Source organism: Tursiops truncatus, chromosome 10, assembly GCF_011762595.2.
Source record: "Tursiops truncatus isolate mTurTru1 chromosome 10, mTurTru1.mat.Y, whole genome shotgun sequence".
NCBI lineage: Eukaryota > Metazoa > Chordata > Mammalia > Artiodactyla > Delphinidae > Tursiops > Tursiops truncatus.
The window spans coordinates 25,014,107-25,033,495 of NC_047043.1; the positions used below are offsets into that span (position 1 = coordinate 25,014,107).

At 43.7% G+C, this 19,389-nt stretch overlaps 1 protein-coding gene across 1 annotated transcript in view; it reads left to right on the forward strand.

Moving 5' to 3' along the window:
• Window positions 1-4,866: 4,866 nt before the first annotated feature.
• Window positions 4,867-19,389, forward strand: part of PKHD1 (PKHD1 ciliary IPT domain containing fibrocystin/polyductin) — a 424,868-nt gene continuing 410,345 nt past the window's right edge. The window contains exons 1-6 of the mRNA XM_033864110.1: window positions 4,867-4,918; window positions 6,374-6,451; window positions 7,059-7,203; window positions 9,972-10,080; window positions 14,268-14,325; window positions 17,649-17,727. Of these exons, the coding sequence (XP_033720001.1) occupies window positions 4,867-4,918; window positions 6,374-6,451; window positions 7,059-7,203; window positions 9,972-10,080; window positions 14,268-14,325; window positions 17,649-17,727 (521 nt within the window). The remainder of the gene's footprint in view (window positions 4,919-6,373; window positions 6,452-7,058; window positions 7,204-9,971; window positions 10,081-14,267; window positions 14,326-17,648; window positions 17,728-19,389) is intronic.

Here is a 19,389-nt window from a genome sequence, read left to right on the forward strand (position 1 = left end):
TGTATTTCTGAAAATTGAATGTTTTAAAAATGAATTCTATTCCAAATAGGTGTAAAAATGTAGGGAATTTTGCAATTTAAAGGAACACCTGCTGAATCTACTTGAAAACTTTAGAACTCCTCTTGTAAATGCAAGTAGCCTCCACTCCTACCCCATCCACTGGGGACTTGTTGGCAGGTACACAGATTATTTGCCTCTGTTTTCCCAGCTCCTAGCACAGTGCCCAGCATATATCAGGTGTATGATAAGTGTTTGTGGAGTTGAATTAACTAGAGATGATTTTATCCATTGCACCAACTTAATCAGGACATACCCATAAGATATGCTTCTTAAAAAAAAAATTTATTTATTTTATTTTATTTATTTTATTTTTGGCTGCATTGGGTCTTCTTCGCTGCACGTGGGCTTTTCTCTGGTTGCAGTGAGCGGGGGCTACTCTTCGTTGTGGTGCACGGGCTTCTCATTGCAGTGGCTTCTTTTGTTGTGGAGCACGGGCTCTAGGTGCGCGGGCTTCAGTAGTTGTGGCATGTGGGCTCAGTAGTTGTGGCTCATGGGCTCTAGAGCGCAGGCTCAGTAGTTGTGGCGGCATGTGGGTTCTTCCCGGACCAGGGATCGAACCTGTGTCCCCTGCATTGGCAGGCAGATTCTTAACCACTGCGCCACCAGGGAAGCTCATACACATAAGATACGTTTATTCTAAGTTTTTTGTAGATATTCCTTTTCTGGGCATTTATCTTGGCTTTTACTTTTTTGAAATGGTATAATTATTTTTTCTGGTCTCAGTGTTTTCTTAATCCCCCTGTATCAGTGAAAGGGATCCATTACATCGATGATAGAAAGTTAACATGTGAAGCCTTGCCTCTGCTGCAGGACACTCTGCAGACTTTGCTGGAACATCTGCAAGGAAGAGGATGGGCAGTGAATCCACAGAACAGTCAAGGCCCAGGCATCACTGTAAAGTTGTTGGGAGTTGTGTAGTTGGCTAAGACTCAAGTTGTTCCAGAAGCTATAACTAGGATGTAAGCCTATCCAAGCCCTAAGAGTATGAAATAGATGCAAGTCTTTGTAGGCATTTTGGGGATTTGGAGGACTTTTATTGCCCACCTGGCACAATGCCTCTGTCCCTTATACAACCTGGCAAGAAAAGGGCACATGTGGAACTGCGAGTCAAAACTACAAGCTACTTCTGAGCAGGCAAGAATACTAGTGAAGCAGGTTAAAGCCCTGGGCGTCTCCCAAGCAGGGCTACCATGAGTTATATGTGTCTGTGACTCCAGAAAGTGTCAGTTAGGCCCTGTGGCAGAGACAACAGAAGGAAAGAGTGTCCCTAGGGTTTTGGTCCCAGCTCTAGAAGGTGGCAAAACTCTGATATGCCCCCAGAGAGCAACAGCTCTAGCAGTGTACACAGCATATCATGGTAAGAACTTCCCTTCCTTTCAAGGGGTGGATTGAGAATATGTTCCATCAACCCACATTTGCCATGACTCAAAGGCCCAGTTTGACTAAGTGGCATGCCTCTGTGTAGCAGGGGAACACCCTGTCCACCAGGCCCCTGCGTCTAGAAATGTGAGTGCTACTAGGTCCTGCAGAATATGTAGATCCTTCAAATGCCCCCTCTGGCAATCAGGAAGCTGATTGAAGCAACTGACCCTTCAGTAGCCACAGCAGATTGGGTACATAGGAAGAGCAGCCACTGTAACACCTGGGTAAGATGGCATATTGCCAAGGATGCTGGATTGCCCTTGAAATGCAGTGACTTGGTTCATGTAAGTAACGGCATGTCCTATATGTTCTAAACAACACCCAAAGCAACTTCCAAAGTGGTCTGGTACCATCTACTGGAGTTTCCAACTGGTGAAGGATTGGTAAATTGATTATATTGGACCCCTCCCTCTGAGGGAGGGTTCGAAATATGCCTTGGTTTCTATGAACACTGCATCTGGCCTAACCCAAGCTTTCCTCTGTCTCTGCACAAACCAGGCTGCCACCATTAGGGGATTAGAGAACCGAGCACTATGTTTGGGTACCCTCATCCAAAAAACAGTGATTGATGGGTCACATTTCAAAGGTCATGATATGCAAGACTGGGCAAGAGAACATGACGTGAATGGAGGTTCCATCTCCTCTATAACCTGTAAGGAGTAGGGTTAGTAACAAGGAAAAGTGCAATATTAAAGCGGCAGATTAAATTAATAACAGGTAAAGCCTCCTTGGCTGCGTGCACTAAAGTACTATCCTAGGCTTTAATATAGTTGATCAACCAGTAAAACCTGTTGCCCCGTGTATGAGACTGAGTACCCTTACCAGGACACCCAACATTGTAAAGGTACAAAAGTCATGGGAGAAGGCCATTGCCCTGACTCTCACCATGCTTCAACGCGCTATGCTGCTGATAACAGCAAGCCCTATCACACCTTCCCAGGTATCCTAAGACATTATCTACTGGAATTTACTATGGGACATCCCACCAGGACAGGTGAATTACTTCAGTCTCCACAGGATCCCATTGTCCTGTTGCCAGCCAGACCTATGGAAATGTACTACATCTGGAATGGAGCCGGCACCATGGGAAAGAGGGGAGAAGGTGCGGTCCTGGTATGCCATATCCCCCAGTCCATTTCCTCATGCCTGACAGTGCTGCCTTCCCTGGCCTTGTATGGTATACACAGCCAGGTCAAGTTTCCAAACTTTCCAACCTCCCCTTCCTCAAGACCAGATGGGCTGATCTGCTTTCCACTGGTGCCATCGTTTGACTGCCGCCCTTGTTCCCTCCATTGGCCTGGAGCACATAGAAGCTGTTACTAAATTCACCCAACAGTCCTTAAATGATAGTCAACAAATCCTGTCCTGATGGAACACTGAAATGTCCCTAATGAGAAGAGCTGTCCTCCGGCATAGGATGGCCTCAGATACTATCCCTGCCTTGCAAGGAGGCACCTGAGCCATTATCCAAGCAGAATGTTGCGTGTTTGCACCTGATGAATCTGCTGTTGCATCATCTTTATTAAATCGCAGGAGGACACAAGTGAACTTCCTGAGTGATCTGACCACCAACCCAGGGAACTTGAAAAATCAGTGGTTCAGATCATGGAGCTCTTGGTGGAAAAAAATGTTACTTATGTTGGGAATGTTAATCTGTGTTTTCTCTCGCATGTGCCTAGACCGTTGCTGTGGCCTCTATCTCCTATGCAGCCAGACAGCTGCCGAAGGAGCCGTCTCCAGGCTGGTGAAACCCTTTGCTGACCTCTCAGGGCACATCTCGGAAGAGGGGGCAAGTGAGATTGTTAGAGCTAGTCATGAGGGGCAGACTGCTGGAGGAGGTCATGCACAGGGCGTGACCACCAGTTGACGTGCAAGCAGACCCCGGGCAATTGGAGGCTCCTCACTCCCTCCCTGTCATTGAAATGTACATTCTGCCCACAGGTCCCACAGCCGGAGCTGTCTTCAAGGATGCAGGTTTCAGAGTCACGTGGTGTTGAGACCACTGGGATTGAATACTTGACTGAATTCCACTGAAGACTCTATAAACTTTTAAGATTGTGGCGGGTGTGGAGATCTACTCATCTCGCTGACGCCCACGACAAGCCTCCTCGTTTGTAAGTTTTCCTGAAACCTGACACCTGCCAATCTGGAGTGTTTCCCTCTTTCTGAGGTCTCTCCTTGCCCTCTGTGTTTGGGGGCCAGTTAATTTATGAACCAACACAGGGACAGATTACGTGGAGAGGTGGCTCCCAAGCTGGGCCCTGATGCAGGCCAGGAGTTCACTGGGGCACAAGAAAGTTTGGGGAATCCAGAAAGCATCCAGCAGGATCCAAGGTAGAGGCTGCCGTGTGGGAAGCTTGTCCGGGGGACGGTGGGGAGAACAGCTTCGCCGCGGTGCAGGGGTCACCTTGGAGAGCAATGCGAGGGGAGGTTGGAAAGGTGGGGGGCAGATCATGGTGGGACTGCAAAGTCAGAGAGAGGGCTTTCCTTTGGAAGCAGAGAACCCTCAAAAAGAAAACTAACGTTCGTGGGCATCTCCTTTGTGCCAGGCCCTGTGTTAATTTCTTTATGTATCTATCGTCTCAGTTAATCTTGATAAAAATTCTACCAAGTGTTCTTATCATTTTTGAAGTGATAGAGGTTTTGCTTTGAATTGAAAGCTTTAAGCAGGAGAAGGGCACAGTGAAGGCAGAGTTTAAAGAGATTGATCCAGGCATTGTGGATTGAGGTAGAGGGACCTGGGGTCATAGGGTCCAGTTTGGAGGGTCCAGCTTTTTCTTCCTGTTTCTTTCCTTCCTGTTTCCTCTGCTGTGAGGATAAGATAATTTCCCCCAAATTTCCATTAACACCATTTTTTTTTCAACTTGTTACCATGTTTAACATTTGCTTTAACTCTTTACTCTTTTTGTGTTGATTGGTTCCTAGAGGACTGAGACTTCCAGAAAACAGAACAAAACAACCCGCACCCCCTCTCCGTAATTGCCATTAACTAGTATTTTGAATCTGGAATTCATTTATTTTAAAAATTTAAGTGTTTATTTAATAATGAATTAAGGAAAGAGGTTATTATTACTTACCCAGCTTAAACATGCATAAAATAAGTCAGTGGGACAAGGGGGTAGAATAATGATAATTTTATGTAAGATTCTTAGATTATCCTTTCCTTCCAAGCTTGGGAAGATGGTGGGTCCCTCTGAAGACTCTAGGGTCATATTGGTATAATTTCCTTAATTTCCCAAGTTTTAACGAAGCAAAGCAGTTGTATGTAAGCAAAAGTGATAGTAATTTTTCATTTTGTTTTTATAAATCTCTGCTGCTCCAATCAAAATTGAAAATGTGTTTAATGTCTGAACAGTTTTGAAAGGGTTGATTTACGTGAACAAGATGACTGGCTGGCTGGTCTCTCTGACAAGTATCAAAATACTACTTTTAGCAGGTGAGTTGGATGTGTTTTGCAGGGATTTTGGGTAGAATGCAGCAGGTTACCTTGAGAACTAATTTACTGATACTTAAATATTACTTTGGGAGGAAGTGTTAAAGTATCTCCCCTAGGTTTAAATTTTCTCTGCTTAATAATTTTTTTCTGTTCAGTAGTTGAGGTTATATATTAAATAGTTATATACTTTAATTTTTAACAGCCAGTGGAAGTTGCTGTTAAGTCTAGAGCTTTTAATAATAACTTATAACCTTCCTTTTATAATTTCTTTTTGAGCCATACAATGCAATTCTTTTTAGATTTTATTGCTTTATCTTCCCAAGGGGAGTAGCTTATCTTGTCTTCGTGATTAATGACCAATAAAAATTTCCTTTTCTCGAACCGGGTCTCTCGTTTTCTCAGTGACTTTGGTTATCCTCTGTATCTTTTTATGGCATTTGTTTTTGATCTTCGTGAGGTAGAAGTATCTAATACACCTCTGAGGGGTAAGCATGAGCCCATCTGGCCGGGGCTGCCACGAATGGTTGTGTCGATGTGAATGATTCTTCACCACTCTTGGTCGTGCAGAGCGCCACCCGCGTAAATGTACATGGAAGCCCCGGGCTAGCCAGAGTTAGCGTGGCTCGGGTGATCCTTTACCTTTTCTGATACAGAAACCGAAAAGTGTTCTGTAGACCTCACTGAGGAGCTAACTGATGTTTGCTGGCTTTACCTCGGACAAGGCATGTCCATCCAGGATCATCTTCAAAAATAAGGCATTGATAAGGTCACGCTCAGCCCATAGTCTCTATGCGAGAAGCCAGTCTAGCCTAGTGTGTAAGTCTATAGTGGGCTTTTAAAAAATTCCAGCACTGATTCATGCTTCAGCCCCTCTCTGAGCAGGCAAAGCAAAAGTCTAGAGAATGCTGTGTCTCTTTGGGGAGTTATTCTGATCATGTATTCAAAAGGGAGAAACTAGAGGATGATGTTATAAGCAGGAGGACTGAAGTAGGGATAACTTCCAGAACTTTCTCCTCTTCTCTGGGAAGTGGAAATATAAGAAATAAGTGGTAACAGTTAAATATGACCCCCTAATTAAAGAGTGGGAAAGAGAGAAGACATTTTATGGATTCAGTTAGGAACCAAATGTATCCTGGAGCCTTTTCCAAAGGAAGTGGAAATTCAGGATTGTCCTCGTGAACACATGGTTTTTGGATGTCTAAGATAAGAAGATCAGTCAAAACTTTCCTTAAAATGGGAGGAAGGTGTGGTCCCCAGACCAGTAACACCAGCAGCACCTGGTTAGAACTGTAAATTCTTGGGATCCACCACAGACCTACTGGATGGGAAACTCTGGGGGTGGGTGCAGCGATCTGTGCTGTATGAAGCCCTTGTGGTGATTCTGAGGAATGCTCAAAGGAAGCCGGTGGATTGAATTTGCACACTGAAGCCAGGGTTTCTCCTACTCACTTATAGTGCCTTGTCTGAGTGTCCACATTGAACCTGAAGAAGGCAGCCTCGCAGGAGGAACGTGGATCACTGTCATTTTTGACGGTAGGTTTGGGCCTTACCGAATGCAAGTTTCTTATTTGTTGATCTAAAGAATCCTAAAGAATGAGTCCTGTTTAAGGACAGATGTAAAAGAGATCTGGAAGAGAGATGGACCAACTGACCAACTTCTGTGTTACCGGATGCCCACATGCTAATGTTACATCACACCATTATATGTCTGTGTCCACTTGCTTATCCCAAGCTGTGGGGTGGACCTCTAGGAACCCTAATGAGATGATACCTATGTAGCACAGAACTTGGCAATGTGACCCTCAGAACCTTGGTTATCTTCCTTGTCGAGAATCCTACATATGGGAACTTCTAAGCCATGGCTCAGTGTATCCATCTATACCACTGGAAAAGAGTAACTTTGAGGGTTGGAAAATGCTTTCCTGGATTTCAGTGGATGGACCTGAAGAGAGAATTAAGAAAAAAAATAAAGTCATAAAGAAGCACACTCATTCATACAGCCTTTGGAAATGAGAAATATTACTTTTAACCCTTCGGTAAACTCAGGGCCTGCCATTGCCCCCGTGTGGCAGGTTTTTGTGTTACCCTGTGTGGATTACTGCTCTGTTCAGCCTGAGACTCCACTCTCCCTTGCGTTTAGGTTTGGAGCCAGGTCTCCTTTATCCTGCCAACGGCTCTCAGCTGGAGATCCACCTGGTGAATGTGGCTGTACCCATGCTGCCCATCATACCCTGTGACATCTCTCCTGTCCTCCTGGATTTGCCGGTAGTGATGTGTAGGACCAGGTACACCTGCCCCGGGAATGAGAAGGCCAGACAGGATGAGTGCTTTGCTCATCTCAGTAGCTTTCAGTGGCTCAGGAGCTTTCAAGTAGCTCCTGCCATGATTGCAATTACCAGTATAGTTCCCTATCAGAGCTTTAGGGCTTAAGGGAGGATGAGAATATGGGAAAGATTTTTGAGAATTCCGAGACATTTATAAGGAGGGGTTGGGGGCTGGATGATGTTTCCAGTTGTGTGTGTGTGTGTGTGTGTGTGTGTGTGTGTGTGTGTGTGAGTGAGTGAAGGTCTCTATTGCTATTCAGATTTCAATAAATGGGGCCATTTTGCCAACTATTTTTTTGGAATAGGCATAATTGTAATGATTGTACATAAACTAAAAATCAGTTAGAAAGGAAATTCACCTTAGTCCTCAGTTTGTTTGCTGAGTCTGATATGATTTTTATAGGATTCCAGATTATCTGTTGTCCTACTTAAGTTCTTGTTGACCTCTAAAGCTTACACTAGTTTGTTCTTTCTTTAATATGTAAGAGATGTTGCCTGAAAGTGGATCATCGGTTAAGAGAAAAAGAGATTGTCATTTCCTTTTGTTTTCTGTTCCCTCTTTCAGGAAAGTTCCCTCTCTTCCATCTCTGCCTATTGAACCAACCATATTGCAAATGCTACCTCTTCCCTGAACAGCCAACTGAGTGTCATCTTTCCCTTCTTTGATAGGGGACAAGTAGGAACTGAAATCCAGCTTTTGAGGAAGGAGCACATTTTAGTCATTCATCCATGCGACATGGATGGATTGTGTATTCAACACATGGGACATGTGTTTGTGTATTCACACACACAAACACACTTTTTGGGCAATTCATCTTCCTGAAGGGAGGACCTTTCTGTAATTTACACAAAGGCATAGGATGCACAGCCTTAGTGGCCCTGTTTCTTCAGCCCTATGTTTCTCATGACACTTTGTCAATTGCCCACTTTTCAGATTCATCCTCACAGAATTAAGTGCTTTGGGGACAGAGGATGTGATTCACCCACCTTGTAGTCCTTATGATGCTGAGCACAATATCTTGCTAGTAGAAGATGCTCAAAAGATGTCTGTTGAACTAAAGTTCCTTATAGCACTGCTGTTGGTAGAGATGATTTCCATAGGTTTTATGGTATATTGGGGCATAGAGTTCCTGCAAGAACGTGCTATGAAATAAGTCAAAGCTCTAACGATTTGTATGTTCTATCTCCTCAATCCCCAAATGCTAATGACTTTAAGATGGGGCTTCCCTGGTGGTGCGGTGGTTAAGAATCTGCTTGCCAATGCAGGACACACGGGTTCGAGCCCTGGTCCGGGAAGATCCCACATGCCGCGGAGCAGCTAAGCCCGTGTGCCACAGCTGCTGAGCCTGCGCTCTAGAGCCCGCAAGCCACAACTACTGAAGCCCGTGCGCCTACAGCCCATGCTCTGCAACAAGAGAAGCCACAGCAATAAGCCCGCGCACCGCAACAAAGAGTAGCCCCTGCTCGCCGCAACTAGAGAAAAAGCCCGTGTGCAGCAACAAAGACCCAGTGCAGCCAAAAAACAAAACAAAACAAAACAAACCATGCACCAGTGACTTTATAACATCATTTTAGAAAAAAAGAAATAGCACCCTCTTAAATGTACTCATTGATTGGAAGATGAATATCAAATTAAATTAACACTCAAATGTGGGAAAATGTGCATTTTATCATCAATGAAATACTGTCATACGCATTATTATAAAAAGACAAGTCTGCGTTCGCAAAAACAGGCACTGTTGCATCTAAATCAGCAGTGCCCAACCAAAATATAATTCGAGCCACAAATATAACTTAAATTTTTTTAGTAGTCACATTAAAAAGTCAAAAGAAAGGGGTGAAATTAATTTTAATAATACATTTTATTTAACTCAACATATCCAAAATATTGCCACTTCACATGTAATATAGATTATTAACGAGATACTTTATATCCTTCTTTGAATACAAAGTCTTCAAAATCCAGTGTGTATTTTATACTAATAGCATATCTTAATTGGGACTAGCCACATTTCAAGTGCTCAATAACCACATATGGCTAATGGTTAAACACATTGGACAGTGAAGATGTAAAGATTTAAGGAGAAGTTTTGGAGGGGAGGCACATCTAAAATCTAACTCCTTATTCATCATATTCCCCCTCTCAGAATTCAGATTGAATGGCAGCCTCGAAGAGGCAAAGAAATCACTGTGATCCTCTTGAAAAGAGGAGAGAAGGTCTAGGGCTCTCTTTATGGATATGTGAGGTGTTTATGGGCTGCTGGGGTAATTATTAAGTCAAGAATTTTTGGCAACATATAAAATCAGTGCCTTTTATTAGGAAGAGCCTAGGATTCAGATCCTCCTTTGCCCTTAAACTGTGGTGTTTGCATACCCAGGTCTCTTAATCTATATGGAACTTGTTATTTTTTAAATGGAAACTGGTATAGATTATCTATCAGTGTCCCCTCCAACTCGTAAAGTCCTGAGAAACTATGAGGCTGAGAAACAGGACAAAATTAAAAAAAATTTTTTGGTACTTTCAATGAAAACTTCATAACTTCTTTTGCTGAAGGATCTGATGTTTAAGGTCTATTGGATGAGTGGACAGAGGAGGTGAAAGGTGAAATACAGGACTCCTGGGTTAACTCTGTTTCACAGGTGCAGGGGGGAAATTTGAAGTGGTCAAGTGGGGCTGCCGGCTTTGGCAATTTGATTGATTCACAAGGATTGCCACGTTCTGCCCTCAGATCTCTGCTGTCCGAAGCACATGAAGGTCTCTATTACCTGGAAGTGCAGGCTGGGGGCCAGGTCGTAGGCAGCCCAAGTTCAGGACCACGAGACAGCTGCACTTTCAAGGTGGGTACCAAGCACGGAGGAATGTGTGTTTGCCTGGTCTGAGAGTGTGCTTGCGCTATCGACAAGAAAGTTATAAATCAGCTGGGGAGTCTTTCTTTTTTGCCAGGATGAGAGAACAGGTGGATGATAGTTACGGAATTTCTGAGACTATCTTAAGAAGGTAAGTATTGAGCACGTGTATGTCAGGCTTTATGCACATTCATTTAATGCTTACAGCAATTTTATGGGGTAGCTTTTTTTTTTTTTTTTTTTGCGTTACGTGGGCCTCTCACTGTTGTGGCCTCTCCCGTTGCGGAGCACAGGCTCCAGACGCGCAGGCTCAGCGGCCATGGCTCACGGGCCCAGCCGCTCCGCGGCATGTGGGATCTTCCCGGACCGGGGCACGAACCCATGTCCCCTGCATCGGCAGGCGGACTCTCAACCACTGCGCCACCAGGGAAGCTCTATGGGGTAGCTTTTTATTATCCTGCTTTTACGGATGAGCAACTTGGGGCTCAGGGAGATTAAATAATTTGTCCATGTCATCTAGTTTGTAAATTACAGAACCAGGATTGGAACCTGCATCTAAATTCTCACTTATACTGAAGCCCATACAGGAGCCACAAAGATTACCATTGTGCATCAGTGTTTCATTTTACAGCTGAGACCATCTGGAGTGTAAGAATGGTGAAGGGACTCAGGGACACAAGTTCCGCCTTCCTCTCTGCTTAACGGTTGATTTCTGCTGCTTCTTCCAACCCTAGACCGAAAGGGCATGTGCTGTTGGAATTCTCCTTCGAGCTCAGAGAGAGCAAAAAGCAAGCAGATAGAGAGAGTTTATGAGTCGATGCCTGCTTATTTTAGAGCTTCTAGATGCATTAATTTTATGTTGGGGCTTTGTTCTATGTTGTTGAGTCTACTGTCCATTTCAGATTGGTTTTACACTAAAATGCTCTCTGAAAGCGTAGGTTCTAGACTTTCCATAAAATGCAGCAGTTTGGCAGGGTTGTACTTGCCCCAGGGAGCCTCTGTTTAAGAGCAGTTCCTAATAACACAATTTAGTTATTAATCAATGCTCCTTTACAACAAGACTTCATCTTCTAAATTCATCTCTCATACGATCCACATTTTACATAGGCAATTCATCTTTAGAATTTGGAATTTGCCATCAATTCACATTTAACAACTTGTTTCTTACTCCAAGAGAATCTTGTTTTCCAGAATTTTGCTTTTGCACATATGCGGCAGAAGGAAAAAAAAAATTCTTTTTTGTTAAGACCCACACCAGCACCCCTACATTGTATCAGTGAATAAAACAGAAGAGAGACGGCTGAGCATGGTCCTTAATCACTGTGCTGTTTTTGGTTTTGATGTCCTTTCACCCCAGATAATAGTTTTCCTACTTATTAAAAGACCGGTAAGGAGAGAGAGGGGAAAGAAGAGAAACACTTCCTAAAATTGCACATAAAAGAAAGCAAGTCCTCCGGTGGTTCCACTAGCTTGGTGAATTGATGAAAAATCACCAGGGGATGCAGTTAATGAGAGGCATTCTGAGCTGAAGGAAACCCAGTGTCTCTCTTTGTTTGGGGACTGGGGCTGGGGGAACCATATGTATTAAAAATTAATTCCACCTCTCCAGTCCACTCCAAAGAGCCTGCTGCAGGCACTGACAAGTTTGAACAACTCACAGAAGGTTTATCAAGCAGCTGGTAGCTGCGGCTTTATCATTCTCATCCTCTGCTTTTCTGCTCCCCCCACCTTGCTGCTGCCGACCCCATTCGGGCTCAGGGATCAGCATGCAGGAAGCTGGATTTGGAAGCTCGTTAATTTTTCACTTTGTCATGTCTCTAGCTTCGTGGGTGACCAGAGACCTGTTTCTCTTAGAAAAGTGCCATTTTATATTGTGTCAGCTCAGAGAGATTCACAAGTGAAGCCTTTTTTGAGGTTTCACTCTGAGCCTGCCCTGCCACTCTCTGAGGACCTGGGAGGGAGTGATGCAGGAGTCGCCTTATTTCCCCTGCACTTCTGGTGGAAGGCTCTCAGCCTGAAGGATAGACCTGGAATTTTTTTTTTCTTTAACATCTTTATTGGAGTATAATTACTTTACAATGGTGTGTTAGTTTCTCCTGTATAACAGAGTGAATCAGCTATACATATACATATATCCCCATATCTCCTCCCTCTTGCATCTCCCTCCCACCCTCCCTATCCCACCCCTCTAGGTGGTCACGAAGCACAGAGCTGATCTCCCTGTGCTATGCAGCTGCTTCCCACTAGCTATCTGTTTTACATTTGGTAGTGTATATATGTCCATGCCACTCTCTCACTTCGTCCCAGCTTACCCTTCCCCCTCCCCGTGTCCTCAAGTCCATTCTCTACGTCTGCGTCTTTATTCCTGTCCTGCCCCTAGGTTCTTCAAATCCATTTTTTTTTAGATTCCAAATGTACATGTGTTAGCATATGGTATTTTAGACCTTGTATTTTAAATTGGAAATCGAGAGGTGTGTTTCCTTATGTGGTTTGGATTCAGTTGTTCTGTCTGCCTCAGTTTCTAACATCTGGAAGGTGGGCAGTAACCACTGCTCTGTATCATGAAGCTCCTATGATAAAGTTCCAGTGGGAATGACAATGGTATGAAGGGCGTCCCAGTGGGAGTTGAAGGTCTGGGTGCAGGAGGAGGCTGGGAGGGGTGTAGTGTACGTTTGGCAGGTGTGTGTGGAGTTGCATTAATCTTTATCCTTCAGTGAGATCAGAGCCAGCTGCCAAACTGTGAGGTCACAGCATTCTTATTTTGACCTCCTAACTGTACATATTTTCTGTGAACTCTTTTCTAACCCTTTCTGTTAGGAAGGGAGGAAACAAGCCTTGATGACAGACTGTACAGCCATGTGAATCGATACTTAAAACCTGCACTTGCCCAGCCAGCATCAGCTTTGTGAAAATGTCTGTTGATTGTCCATGTCTGATGAGGGTTGTTGATTAACACCAGAGTTATTCTTTATTGCTTTTCTCCCTGGGAAGGTGGACTCCTGGGGTGCTGGAAGCAGACCAAGCAAAACAATTTGCTGTCTTTATTTTGCAAATGGGAGGTACAGTAGGTTAGGGGAGTGAAGGTGGTCTAGGCGTCTAGAGTAGGATGGGGGTGAAGGTAGCAGGAAGGGGAGACCAGGTCTCTTCCTGGGTGAGTCATTAGGCCATGGCTCAAACCTTGGCCAGGTCAGTCCATCCTTACGATTCTCTTTCTTCATGCCAGCCCTGACTGTGAAATGCTCTAATCTGGAACTAACCCAGAGGCCTATAGGTGAGATGGAGTTCCCGGAATTGTCTCCTTCTCTCCTCTGCTTCCAGGCAGTGTATCAGTCATCTCAGATGGGGCCACTCCATTCATTCACAAAAATGTGAATGTCTTTTACATACCAGGCTGTGCCCAGGGATACAACCAATGACTCAGCCAGGCGTTGCCCCTGCCTTTCTGGAGCTTATAGTTAGCAGTTGATGTGCTTCAGGGGGTGAGGGCATCATAGGATGACTTGAGTGCCAGGACCAGGCTTCTCCAGGCTCCTGCCTCTCCAGTCAATGCTGGTTTTCTCCTTGGAGAGTCATGTTGCCTCTCATTCCTTGCATCCTTTGAATCATTTTCCTCCCAACAGGCACCTTCCATTTTCCCAAACAAACTTCCCTTGTGTATCTCTCCAACTTCCAATTTTTTGTAGCTTGCTAATCCCTACCAAGGTGCTGGCTGATAATTTAATTTGCAATCCTTTTTATCTAAATAAGCAAACTATTGTCTAGAAAAATTAAAAAAAAAACTTCAAGACCCCAAGATATCAAGTTGCAATAATGGAATTAAAAGGTTGGTATTTTAAAGCATGGCCTGCCTACCTTTCCTTTGGTGAAACATGTTCCTGGTATGGCAGGTGAGCAAGTAGAAACAGACTTGCCCAGGTGTGAGGGATATGGTGCAGGGAAGACATATGACCTTGATCAGATTCCCTTGACCTCATCTATGGAAGAACTATAACAATGTCTGTTATCTCTGCTTCACAGAAATATCTTGAAGATGAAAGGAGATAGATGTAAGGTGATTTGAGGAGATGCAGACACTTGCTGCCTTAGATGAACGCTCTGTGCGGAATGACTTAGGCTTCCTGTGTATGTGACTGTGATGTTCTAATGAAATGCTCACTGTGATAACATTTTCTAAACAGTTTTCCAGGGCACAGACACCCATCGTTTACCAAGTTAATCCACCAAGTGGAGTGCCAGGTAAGAAATCTCCTATTAAGATAGCAATAAATAGAAATCCCTTTGCTGAAGCTTATTGCAAACTCTTCTACCCAGGTGGATGGTTTCTATAGATAGGAAATTTTAACCGCTTCTCTGATGCTGTTTTGAAAATAAGTGTCAACCTCTGGTTTATTTTTCACCTGGTTTGGTTTCACCTCTGGGCACTTTTGCTCTATTACTTCACTGATAACCAAAGGAATCTTAACATGAAAAAAAAAGAGGCCAGCAAAATCAAACCAGATGTTGCTGGAGAATATAGACACCATCATCACTCCTAACTTTATAATCATCCACATAATAAAAAACCTTTATTGACCCTTTCTGGGAGTCAGGTTCTGTTCTAAGCTTTATTATTATATTATCTCATTAGATCTTCACAACACCCGATGATATAGGAACTATTATTATTTCCATTTTGGAGGTGAGGAAATGAGGTACCAAAAGGTTAAGTTATTTGCCTAAAGTCGTAATGAGTGGTACAGCTGAGATTTGAACACAGACAGTCAGAATCCAGAGTGGGCCCATATACCTTACATTTTATTTTGTGTTGAGCCAAGTTGGGTACCACTTGGAAGGCCATTAACCCTGGTCCTGATCCTGGGGGTTTATGAGTTAGAGAGCACACTTACATGCAGAGACTAGGAGGCTAGAAAAGAAGAGAGAGAACGCTGGGAGGGTGGTTGTAAAAGAAGGAATTGCAACTAAGAAACAGGTTCAGGACCTGCCAAGCCCGCCTTAAAACTAAGTAGTAGACAGAGCTGGGATCACATATAATTTGCTGTCTGATTCTTGACAAATTCCTACATCACTTTCAGGTTTTATTTGTTCAGGGTTTCCAGATGGTATAAGTATGGGAATACAAGTTGCTCAATTTTTCCATGTGGTTGCATCTCAATGCATAAACTGATCTAGTTGTTTCGAACGGTTCAAGAATGTCAAAATGAATCTCTGAGTCACTGAAAAGTGTCTGTACTTTTGGTGTGTGTGTGTGTATAGACACAGATGATGTATGTGTGTATTTAAATTACATCCTGAAGAATATGAATTCGGCCTTGTCTTATTAAGGCCTGTTATTCACAGATCTGTTCCTTTCCATTCATCTGAATAATCAAGACGTGATCATGTTTTATTAAAAAGAGCTGTGGTCTGTGAAAGTCACACGCCGTCATTTTGTCCCCCCCACTGCTCTGGTGTTGTTAGAAAACTCCCGTTCGGATGGCAGAAACCTTGGGAGGGTGAGGGTTGAGGAGGAAAGCCCGCCGTGAGAGGTGTGACGTGGGGCATCAGCTGGCGCCCAGATCTGTCAAGCCCCTTTCTCCCGCCCAGTTTGAGTTCTGCACACTGTCTCCTCCACCTTCGGGGAGAACGATTGGTGGCTGCGCTGGTTGGAGTGAGCCCTCGGGCAGGATCCAAACGGCTGCATCTTTGAAATCTCTTGCCAGACGATTAGTCTCACCTCCTTTGGGAAGCCTGCCCAGAGTAGCAGGCAGGGAAATGGGGGAGGTGGCAGAGACAGGAGAGCTGTTTTGTGAGCCGCTGAATTCCCATATGCGGTTAACAGGCCTCCACTGTGACGCGGGGTCCCCCCTCCCCGCCCAGCACACGGTCTGGCTTAGCCATTTGTCAGCGGCTGTTTGTTGGGCTTCTTTGTTGAGAAACAAAACAAAAACTCCCAGGAATTCCTAGTTTCTATAACCCGTTATTCGTTTGTAAAATTGTGCCCATCAGTTGTAGAAATCATGCCTGCTAAAGCCAGGAAGTCCATCGGTTAGCCCTAGTAAAATGAAGAATTACTTTGCTGGCTGGCAACAGTAGCCGAGACCTTCAGACTCTGGGCTTCTGCCAGTTCCACAACCTTTGTCTAAGTCACTGAATTTCCTCTCTTTCTACCCGCTCTCTGGTCAAGGGTCCGCCATACTTCCTGGAAGGTTTCCACTGTCTTAGGGCCAGTCATCCAATGACTGCAGACCAAAGTCACTTCCTATTAATAAAACACATGCACAGTATGTAGGGAAGCATTACTTCTTGCTCATGTTCTTTCGTGGCCTGAAGTGTAGCCGTGAAGAGACCCAAAGTCCTCTGAATTCAGGGACCTCATGAGCCCCAAAGATGCCCTCTTCTCTTCTATTTGTGAGGTTTTGCCTCATTAACCAACACCTCTCTTACCTCTCAGTGTTGTGATGCTGGAAGAGTACAGCCTTGATGGTTAAATTCCGTCATTATCTGGAAGGCACACACTTCCACGTTGTGGGGTTGAGTGGTGAACTTTAACTTGCTCTGGTGTGTTTGCTTAAAACCTTGCTTTGTGCATTTCCGTGGAACTGAATTTAGGTGTTTTTCAACTCTGGAGGAAAGCAACTCATGTAGCATCAGGTATGGGCCCCAAACTCTTTCTGAGAAGGGGCTACTCTAGATTTCTTTCCCAGATCCTCTGAGCAGAGAAGGTGGGGGTAATGCTGAGAGTTCCCCTTGACGAAAGGGCGTTGTTGATGCCTGCACCCCCATTTTTATGAACTCAAAAGAGGTGAGTATCAAGGAAAAACTTGCTACCCAATGGGAATCCCTACACATTGCATAGAGGAGACCCAGCAGTGGAAGTCATCCATTTATCAGTGGACAAGGCAGACACCAACCGTCTTTGGATCCCCATTTTGCCTGATCTTTGAACACGAGCATATTTGTTGAATTAATTGCACGTGCAGTAGCCCATCCTTTAAGCCATAACTCTGCTGCTCTCTCGTGCCCTTCTTTCTGACTTCCTGTCCGTTTGATTCATCCATGACATTCATCTTTTGTACTCTGAGATACAGAAAGAAGTTTAGTATCTTTGAATATCTCTCCAGATTGTGTGATACGAGCTTCCTCTTATCGTATGTGTCCAGAGGAAAGTCTCATGAAGCATGGAGCACCCCCAAAGAATACTATTTTTAAATCCCATGTGGGTGGATGTTCTACACACAGGCAAGAGAGTGGAACAAGGCAGTGTGTTTAAATAGGCCCCTCCCTGCCTCCCTTCCTGGGACTGTGAAGAAGCCCTGATATTCCTTCTGTGCTCCATACATACGTGAATAAGTCCACAGTGGCAATGACTCATTATTTTTGCCTCTTTGATATTTAATATCGATGAATGGATTATACTTGGTGATCCTTTCCTGTTGTACAGTTTATAAAAATGTATTAATATTCTGAGTCATGACTGGCTTGGCCATTTTGAGTAGAGGTAACAAAAGAGAAATACAGTTTACGTTATATATTTAGAGTGTGAGCTAAGTAGATTAATTGAAAAAATCTTTTTCAAACAGGAAACCTTATACATGTGTATGGCTGGATTATCACCGGAAGGTCGGAAACCTTTGATTTTGATGCCGAGTACATTCATAGGTAAGCGTGTGCTTGTTTCTGTGTTCAACTAGTTACAGATATGCTGGATTGAGTCCTGAGACCAGCTTCCCCGATAACGATAAATTGTAAGCAGCTGGCATGGAATTCCTCTTTTCCTCTTTGCAGTTTACAGTCCCTCGTGAGCTGGGCTTCAACAAACTTGGTTAATGTAATTGCGACTGGTCGATTAAGTTGGTCCATTTATTTACTGAAAACTAGTCACTCTGGGCGCAGTGTGAGTTGTACTGTAATTGCATCTGTGAATTTTCTTTCTTGATTCTTCCCCTTCTCCCTCTTGTTTCTCAGGCTGAAATAAATTCTTTATAACAATGTGTGAACTCAAAAGACCACTATAACATCCTTGTTTGTTATACATTTGTGTATATAGAATTTCTGTTGGTGTGATCAGAGGAAAATGTGGAAGAGGTACTGAAAGCCACTGAGTTATTTTTAAGATTTATTTTATTGAAGTATAGTTGATTTACAATATTGTGTTAATTTCTGCTGTTCAGCAAAGTGATTCTGCTAATCCCAAACTCCCAATCCTTCCCTCTCCTACCTCTCCTCCCCTTTGGCAACCACAAGTCTGTTCTTTATGTCTGTGAGTCTGTTTCTGTTTCGTAGATAAGTTCACTTGTGTCATATTTTAGATTCCACATATGAGTGACATCATATGTTATTTGTGAAAGCCATTGAGTTTTTAATGTTTTCTGGGAATGATTAGGATGCCAACATGACTTTTTTCATTGGAGACTTTTAAAGTGCAAAGTGGTACTAGTAAATCATCCTTGCCAGGGAAAGGGGGGGACAGGATGGAAAGTGTTGAAGCTGAGGTGTTTGTGGGAAGGAATTGTGGTTTCTCAACGTATGAAGCAATTATAATGAGGATTTATAGGGTAGAAGGACCACAACTTCATTAGATGCTCTGTTGAGAGATGCTACATTCTGTGTCTAATATTTCCTCCACCCCTTGGACAGAATGGGGGGATCGTCATGTTCTGCTCCAAACCTTTGATTCTGTTCTGGTTGAAAAGAACGTGATTTGGCCAACTTTCAGGATATACATTTCTGGCATAAAATAATGGCCAGGGTATTCCCCGGTGGTCCAGTTGTTAGGACTTAGCACTTTCACTGCTGTGGCCCCGGTTGGATCCCTGGATGGGGAACTAAGATCCTGTAAGCCACATGGTGAAGCCAAAAAAAAAAAAAAAAAAAAAATACAGTAAATCCCCTACATAGGAACCTGCAAGTTGTGAACTTTCAAAGATGTGAACGTGCATCTGGTTCTAGCAAGGAACCAGACCCTGTGCCATCAGCGTCAGGCATGAGTGAAATTGCAGCTTGCCCTCCATCTCCTATTGCTGATGACCCTTCAGCTCTACCATCTCCCACCTCCTCTCCTTCCTCCAGTCCATAACTCTTCTTGCCTGTTCACTCGACGCCAGCCCCTGTATGCCAGCTGTTGTACTAGACTACTGTACTTTTCAAGGTACTGTATTGTAAGATTAAAAACATTTTCTTTATTTTTTGTGTTTGTTTTTTATGTATTATTTGTGTGAAAAGTATTATAAACCTATTATAGTACAGTACTATACAGCTGATTGTGTTAGTTGGGTACCTAGGCTAACTTTGTTGAATTTAAGAACAAATTGGACTTACGGA